This window comes from Merops nubicus, unplaced genomic scaffold, assembly GCF_000691845.1.
Source record: "Merops nubicus isolate BGI_N331 unplaced genomic scaffold, ASM69184v1 scaffold28762, whole genome shotgun sequence".
Classification (NCBI taxonomy): domain Eukaryota; kingdom Metazoa; phylum Chordata; class Aves; order Coraciiformes; family Meropidae; genus Merops; species Merops nubicus.
In genome coordinates this window covers 21,581-30,901 of record NW_008593285.1, presented here as the reverse complement: position 1 = coordinate 30,901, position 9,321 = coordinate 21,581, and the positions used below count along the sequence as shown (strand labels likewise).

Here is a 9,321-nt window from a genome sequence, read left to right as displayed (position 1 = left end):
TCCAACCTAAAGGATTCTATGAACACTGAACCAGCAGTATTTTGGGATTTAAGTAACAGCTTAGAATCATGACCTCATCCTGAGAAAATGCAAACGCCTACATTTTGTAAGTTTACACTTGAAATCAAGTGCTGGATCACCTCTTTCTTTACTCCTTACTGCTGCAGGGATAATTATCTGCAAGTACAACACACATTAATTCTACTTCCATTTCATTCCTTTGGAGAGAGAGAACTTTACATACAGAAGAGGCCTTCATCAATGACATCAGTTAAGCATGGGTTTTATCCTTAGAAAAGCTAATTACAGCTGTAATTTTATTGTGTCAACAATATAGAGTTACAGTAAACAATACATATGTGACCAGGTATATTCCTGGTACACCTACATCTCCATCATTCTCTGCCACCTGCTCCAGGTAAGTCTCAGGACTACAGTGAGGACTCTTAGTACTGCTGGGTGGGAAGATGCTACAACCCTACAGTTTCCTGTGTGGAATAACGTTGTGTGTGAAGGTTCTTAGTACTTCAAAAAGTATGCCTCTAGTACTTCAAAAAGTATGCCAAACATGCTTTCTCTTCCAGGGCTGAAGTACAATACAGTGAAATCAAAGGTCTTACTCCTTCTGGCATTACATATCTCTATCGTCTTAAAAACAAACTTTGAGACAGTTACCTGAGGACTAGCTGCTCTGATCTAGAGGTTTGAAAGGATGCCTATAATCACTGTCCTTTCTACTTTAAAACTGTATTTTTAAAAAAATTATGAACTGCCCTGTTTCTGAGAACTCCACATTTCATAAAACTGACAACAGAGCACAGGCCATACAGTGTTCGAATATAGTGCTGATAAAAAGCAGTAACGGTTGCTAGTCATATGGGTTTCCAATCAGTCCATAAAACTTCAGTCAAGCTTGATTTACTGGGATAGGTTTTAGCTTAGAGACATTTTATTAATATATACAGAAAAGGCTGAAATGGCCTGCTGGCTCTGAGGGGGCCCTACTCCATTCCAATCAAAATTAGTGAAAGCTAAGAAGAACTGGATCATGACTGTTAACTGTAGAAATACCTACAGTTTTTACTACAGTGTTGGCTGGTTAGGAACTGTTATAAGCAATAATACCTCAGCTTTTAGAAATACTAAAACCTAAAGCTACCACCCACTGGTGAATTTCTCAGAATTTTCCTAAAATCAGGCAAAGGCATTCTTATTGAAGTAAGTGGCTGCTGCTCATTTCAGGGACTTCTTTTAATCAACGGTTCATACAGATGCTTGTGCATGTGCAGCAATTCTTTCACCTGCAGGTTTAAAACTTCAAAAATGTGTAAAGAATATCCATTAAAACAGACTCCTCTGTACTATACAACGCCTCTATTAACGTCACAGTGGAAGACATTTGAAAAACAAGGGAAAAGTTACAGACACTATCTCTCTGTTATACTAAAAATGTTCTAGTCTACACACACAGGCAGGTATTGGGTCATTAATTGGTTTCATTAACCCCACATATGACAGGTATTAAAGTCTCTCTGGTATTTTGAACGGTAATGGTCCTTCCAAACATTGCTTTCACTTCTGAGCTGTGTAGGATCAGATCAGAAGTATGCTTTACTTCGCACTTCTGAATTAAATCCCAAGTCTGAAAATTAAATAAATTCTACCTCACCAACTTCTGTGAAATTACACTAGAATCCCATGCATCTGTCACTGCTTTCTCCTGAGAGAGACCATTTGGCTTAATGCCTTGAATTTAGGGTTTACCTGGTTCTAGGCAACCTTTTAATTGTCTCAGGTTTCTTGGGAAATATTCAATTAACATATAACTTAAAGCCTTCAAAAAACGAGACTAGCAGACATGAGCAAAAAGAGATTAAATTAATTAAAGCTGTAATTTTTTTTATTAAACTGTAAGTGATATATTATCATGTTCTGTACGTTAAGAAATATTGAGTCCATAAAGGAACATGCAGGTAAGGAAGACAAAATATATTACAGTATTGTATGTAGTGACTACTGTAGCATTGATTCTGAGCTCACTTCATTGACTTATATTACCTCAGAAAAGTGAAACCAGAGCCTACAGGGCAAAGCAAGTGCACAAATATCAATGAGCAGAAAGCGGAGTCTGGATTTTTAACATGATGTGCAATTTCTAAACACAAAAACGTGTAAATCCCCAATAAAAAGAATACATTACTGAATTTTTTTTTTTTTTTTTTTATAGACAAGTTATTTAGCTCAGGAAAAGTATGCATCACTTAAACATTGCAGCAGTTTTTCGTGAGTGCCAGTTTTTTGACAGGTGTCCCAGCCAGGCTGGTTACCGACCTCGTATCATCTTGATTATCACTGCGTTTTCGCACTTCACTGAAAAATAAACAAACAAAAATGCACTCTATATTTCTACTCAAGGTCACTGCTCTGTTTCTCCCAGTTTATCTTACAGGACTCACCACCATCTATTTCATGGTTAGAACTATTGTATTTAGTGCACAGAATCAACATGTCTCAGAAGCTTCCAATTTGTGAATCATATTAATACTCCTATACAAATGACAGTTCTATAAGTATAATAATTTCTGATATGTAGTAACTCCACAAGGTTGTTGTTTCCCTGCCTTTTTGATAATTTTTATTTAATTTGTTTGCTTCAGCACATTATCACAGAAACACAAGTATGTTCACAGCTGAAAGTATAAAATTAAATAACTGCAATTCCAAGTATAAATTAACCCCTAGAGGAAAAACACATATTGCTGGATGTTTTAACATAAATGAAGACTTAGAAGTTGTGTATCAGTGTTTATTGGTTTGTCTTCTTACTATGGGCTCCCCAGAACATCAAAAGCCAGCTTTAAAATTTCTTGCTTTTTTATATATATAGTCATATAAAAACCAGGTTAAGTCCTTCTCATATTACAAGAGTAGATGCATGACATTGCTCTCAGAACACTGTATTATTCAGCATAATGGTACTGCAATGTTAATATAGAAATTTTTATTTCAAAATTAAATAATCTTCCACAGATAAAAAATATTGAGAGTGAAGAAATTGCAGCCAACCATTCCAGACCATGGTTCTGAGTAATGTCTAGACCATTTGAGGATCCGTGAACCTTGAGAAGGAAAATAGCAATTATGGGGGTTTTTCTTAGATTCTGAAAAGAGAGGCTCCAACTGCCAAAACCTTTTTTATTCTTGACGCAGTTAAACAGAGTTATCATCTTTAAGCATCAGAGATAATATACCAACTGTGATCAATGTCATATAATTGTGATACGTATGTTCTCTAATTTCATAATCCACTGCTGCATTCATGGCCAGGTTCTTGGGAATAATTTAACAAATCAAAAATTAACGTCACATGGACACCAACTAACAAATAAATGCCTATGTTCTTGCTGCATCTCTAATGAATGCATTTTCCTGGAAATACAGGTGCTCTTGAAAGCCTCAAGTGATGAAGCGATGATTCTCTCTAGAAGGCAAGTATTTTGTATTCTAGCAACATTAATCAGTAATATTCTAGCAATGAATAATCAGATACCAACCAAATGTGAGCAGCAGGCTGCTGCAAAAATCACACAAATACAGTTTATACATTTTGGCCTTGAGCTCCATGTATTAAAGAGAAAAATCAGAGGCTGAGGATTCGTTATTTATCAACAGCCCTTCAAAATTATATTGGAACCACGAATGGTTTGGAAAGGTAGTAGAAATGTAATGTTTGGCTCAGAAATCACAGAAATACCAGGTTGCTAAATGGGTATAATCTGAATTTCCATCTTTTAAGTAATTTAGAGAAAGACACAAAGAAGAAAATACGTGAGACTAGAATGGTCAGTAACAGAACTGAATATATATTTATATATGTGAAAGAATTGGGAATAATTTAAGAAAGAATTAAGAAAGTAAATCCAAGTACTATTAAAAAAATATAATTCATTCACCAAACAGGTTTTAAAATTGTGAGCTCCATAACTGAGCTCTACTTCAAATAATAATTATTGAGACAGCTTCGTAACATTTGCAAGTAAAAATGTTACTTGATTAAACTGAGAATAAATTGTGTCTTGCAGTTCTCTGCAAAGATTTAACCTCGTATTGTTAATTTTAAATTTTGGGGTTTGGTTTTCAAATGTACGTGTATCTGTGCGTATATTCACATATAATGCCCTTTTTATAAAATACACTCAGATATGTTTATTTGAGAACTGGAAACTTACCGAGCAAGGTGAAGAACTGCTTCTACAATATTAGATCCATCTTTAGCACTTGTTTCACAGAAGAGTGCATTATATGTCTGTGAGGAAAAATAAAATGTTAAGCTAACTAGTCTGACGTGGCTCCCATGTGAATATGTATATTCAGTTACAGCTTCCTCAATGACACAAGGAAAGATGACACATTTAAATGAACAGGATTTCTTCTGGTAGTCTTCATTCTCCAATATATTCACTTTAGTACTGTGAAAAAAACATAGTAATGGCTTTTTAATTATATCTTTTTTATATTCAATATATTCTGAATGAACAAACTGAAAAAGACATCATAGGCTTAATGTCCAAACTCAGTCTTCTTGTCCTCAAGGCTGCAAAACAGGAAGAAGTGCTAGGGCAGGTTACTGAATCCAGTTTCTTAGATACTGGAACACTACAGCATCTGTTATTGCAGGTTAACCAGAAATATTCCATATGTAGCGGCTGTGATTTCTGCCCCAGTATAATCAGTCAACTCAGCAACTCAAGACTCCAACTTTTTTTCCCTCAAAAATATGGGATATGTGCATCCCTTATCTCCCACATAAATACACACAAAAAACTTATCCATACTATAGCCGAGTTCCTTTTCATTTTCTGAAGAAGTGGCCAAAATATGAGATAAGTCTCCTAAAGATGAAATATTGCAGTCAAAAGTTGGACAGACACAAACCAAGTAAAAAGCCTCATACATTTACTAATGGGCTTCATATTTGCACTGGCAATTTCTCTTTGGCAGCAGAAAAACTCAGTCTCCTAGTCCATCCACTTTTCACCATAAAGACTGAGAAGACTATCCCAGCCAATAATGAAGTTCAGCTTCGTCTACAATGAAATGTGATTTAGCCCAGCAAACACCATCAAAATAGGATAGTTTACACGAAAAATATCCACAAATCTCAATTACTAGACTTGAACAAATGACCAGAAAATTACTTTTTACTAGTTTCTCACATGGTTTTCAGATTAAAGTTCTTAAGATCGTTTTCTACTAAAGAAGGAGACTTGGACCTTACCATAGCCAGCTTTTCTCCATAGTTTATAGGCACACATTTTTGCCCTTGTTCTGTAACAACCTGACGGAGATCTGCTTTGTTTCCCACCATCATAATTGGAATATTTTCATGAGTTGCATCCTGTAAGAAGGATTTTATTTCCTTATTACTAACACACTCAGAATACAAAAAAAAAGTAGCTAGCATCACCATTTCATAATTATTTCCTTCCCCACATAAAAAGTCTTGCGCACTATCACAAAAAAATGGCAAATTATGAAAGTTAGGCTGAGAACTTTTCATAAGCTGGTTGATATTTAAGCAGCCAGATTCACCATCAGCCTGCAAAGATGTGCTTCCATTCCCATAAACCCTGCTTCTCAACAAGGAAGTTCATGTGTTAAATTAATCTAACAGAAATGGTTACTGTATCCAAATGCTACTATGGGAAAATTACTATGGAAAAAGTGACCAACTCGTACACCATGATTAAAAGAAATGGCTTTCAGATCATTAAGATATTGCTTATCACGTTCTCTCCTACTAAACATCTTTGGTACAAGAGAAAAAACCCTTTCATTAAAAGCAAATTTGAAGTCAAATAAACAAACAAGAAGTAATAGTAGGACAAAGTACAGAAAATTTCACTTGAACTATAGCTAATTTACAGAATCTAACGTGTTGGTTTAAAAGGCGAAGACTCCAAGGAATACTCAGGCCATCCACAATACAGCATCTGAAATGGGCTCTCACGTTCATTTCAAAAGGATGTGAATGGACAGAGTGTGATTACATGATAGCCTTTTATACAAAAAGATGTAACAGATTTAACACTGACTGACTATGTCGGGATATATTTAGGACTTCCATGGAGCTTTTACTTCTATCAGAGACTGCAGTCTGGCTAATTTCAATATACAGATATTCAAATTTTATAAATAATAAAGTTAACAATGCAGTGAAAAGTAGTCAGTAAGTTGTATATATCTAAAGGCCTTACCTCAATCATATCCACCCACTCTCGCACATTGAGAAAGCTTTTCTCACACGTCACATCATAGAGCAGTAGGACACCATCTGCTCTCCTGAAGTACGACTTAGCAATGCTTCGGAATCTTTAAGGGAAAAAAGGTCTACGTAAGGTCACATTATCAAAAAAGATTTCAATTTAACATCACTAAGAACACACCATTACTTTATTGCATTACTGAGGAAAATTCTCTCCATGTGATGAGTTTTCTTACAGCTGCTTTTTTAAGTAGTTCTTGAAAACTGCGATCCAGGGCTACAAATACTCTGTAAGGATCCACAGGATTCTGTCCTAAACAGCAATCAACATTTTTTGTATCAAAACAATCTACAGTGTATCTATTACCAATAAACTGCCTGGCACTGGACTTTTGATTAGGTGGCAAGGCTTTTACTCTTCCATTTAACTTCATAAATGGCATGAGTTACTCTGCTACATTTGAAAAAATATGAAACTAGTAAGCCTGTTTCCAGGGCATCAGTTACAGTCATCTCTGCCACTAACATAACGCAATCTACATAATAGCCAAGTACAGCAACTATGTACTTACATTATATATTAAAATATTAAACACAAATTTATTATGTGGGAGGAGAATGACCAGACCTCTGACTACCTACTTCACATAATCACTCACTCAGGCAAAAGTAAACACACAACACAGATCTTGCTCAAGGAACAGATTAAACTGACTTCCAAGGAGTTAGATTAAGCTGCTAATAAGCCCCAAAAGCTGTCAGTATAATGGCTCTCAAGTAAGGATGTCATAGGATTTGGAGGAAATTCCACACAATAATTTGAAGAACCTTTGATATGCATGTAGCATTCTCTACAGTTCTGCCATAGATCTTTCTAGAAGTCTTTGAGAATAAGTTTTCATACACAATGAAAATCAGGATCAGGACTTTCAAGGAATGGAGAGGAGGATGAAGCCTGCTCAGAAATACAGGCCCGTAACAACAAAGAAAGCTAAAGACTAAAACCAGAAGAAACAACATGTACCTACTCCATCTTTTTGTATTGAAAGAGAAGGCTATATAGATTGAACTAATTAATGTTGAGGTAAGCCTCAATTAATTCTCTCTGCAGAGAGAAAAGATTACCTTGTGCATCGCCAGAGCTAATAAACATTCCACCCATCTTAAGAGTCTCAGCAAAGCAAAATTACATCTTTTTTTACACATTTACATATGGCCATACGGACTTGCTATAGAGCCACATAATATTTAGTGGAGTATTACTCATCTAGATGAGAAAAGGCAAACATCTTTTAGAAACATATCAATGGAAATTATGTAAGTGCAAAGAATCACTAACCTCTCCTGTCCAGCTGTGTCCCACAGTTGTAGCACTGTAGGTTCTCCATCAACAATTAGTCTTTTCATTTGAAAATCCACACCTAAAAAGAGTAATGTGTATAGCCTAACAAAAACATAACCTTAAAATGCCCACATAAAATGAAAAGTTATGTGCCACATACTACAGTTATTTTAAAATTCGTCTCTTATAATGGATTATGAGATTTCACTTGTTCACATACCCTTGAGCTGCAATAACCCCCTGAGCGTATTTTATTTGCCTTTAAAAAAACTTTTAATGAACTATTTTACCCATGCATTTTCCCAGAAGCATTGATACAAATGTGGCATTATGACCAGTAAATAAGAAGATCTCACTCTGCATTATTTTGCTAAACAGTTTTATGGAAGAAGAGAAAATGGTTTCTAAACTATTTCAAATGCCAAGAAGGCAAAAGTTAAATTGGAACAAAAAACCTGACTCGGAAGCAATAGAAGAAATACATAACTATGACTTGACTGGAAGGCAAAAATTCAATCTCTGGAATCAAAAGTTAAAGTTCATTAGCTGCCAGCTTTAATAATATACAGGACAGGTTAATCAGAAATCCCTCTAGCTGCATTTAACCCAAAGCCTAAGTAATACTCTGAAGAAATGGAGGCAGAAAGTGGTATCATCAAAGGATAGTATGAAATACTATTGAAAAAGATGAGAAGACAAGAAAGCAAGGAAAAATGCAAAAAGGCCTGCACACATCCTCTACATTTGCTACACTGAAACTCCCTGTTCTGGAGCTTTGTGTTGCTCAGAAACAGACTTTATGCTTTGCAAAGAGGAACTATATTAGAGCAGTACCCTATTACCCACTCCAAACAGCAGTTAGGCACTTCCTAAGCTTTAGTACTCCATCATATCTCACAGCCCAAGTCACTCTGTGTGTGTGTATTCAGGAAACGCCCACAAACAAACACAACAGGTAAACATTTCACCCACTTCTTCAAAACAGCAATAAAATGTACTTTACTATTTTAAAGAAAAACAACAACTATACCCAGGGTTGCACTGGTATTGCCTCGAAATTCATTCTTGCAAAGTCTCATGAGGAAACTGGATTTTCCCACTGCTGCATCTCCAGCAAGAACAATCTTGTAAGCCTTCTCTGAACTGGGGTATTTCGGAGTACATTCAGTTGCATCTGACTGAAGATAAAAAGAACTTCTCTATTTCAACTTATTAGAAAAATACTCTTTACATCAAACACTTGTTTTTTGAACTGGTTACCTGAGGGGTGAGAGCAGATATGTATTTCCTTGTTGAAGTTATTGAGCTGCTTCGACTTACAGGTCGTGATGGCTTCCAGTCTAACACTGTACTGCTGTTATCAGGACCATATGCCTCTTCATCCCTGATCTCTGGTACCTGGAAGTATAAGCTAGTGTGTTAGCTCTGGTGAGAAAAGTATGCTATTTTGCAAAGGTACAGCTAAGACTGATTGAAACATTTGTTTTAACAGTTTGTATTAGAGAGAGATAAATGACCAAAGGTGTGCAAGTCTAAGGGCTATACTGAGATTATACTGCTTTTACTCCCATTTGCTTTTTACTACAACCTACATTTAGTACTTTGTTTCCAGATACCGCAAATTCCTATGACAAATTTAATCTTAAAAAAATAATCACAACAAACTAATGCTTTATTTAAAAATCTTATTTTACAAAAATTAAGACTTTCCCTA

At 35.6% G+C, this 9,321-nt stretch overlaps 1 protein-coding gene across 1 annotated transcript in view; it reads right to left on the bottom strand.

Annotated features, from left to right (window-relative positions):
• Positions 1-2,261: 2,261 nt before the first annotated feature.
• The window catches only part of RASEF (RAS and EF-hand domain containing), a 23,253-nt gene continuing 16,193 nt past the window's right edge, over positions 2,262-9,321 (bottom strand). Inside the window, 7 exon segments of the mRNA XM_008935414.1 lie at positions 2,262-2,370; positions 4,230-4,306; positions 5,279-5,398; positions 6,258-6,372; positions 7,605-7,686; positions 8,638-8,785; positions 8,868-9,005. Coding sequence (XP_008933662.1) covers positions 2,262-2,370; positions 4,230-4,306; positions 5,279-5,398; positions 6,258-6,372; positions 7,605-7,686; positions 8,638-8,785; positions 8,868-9,005 — 789 coding nt within the window.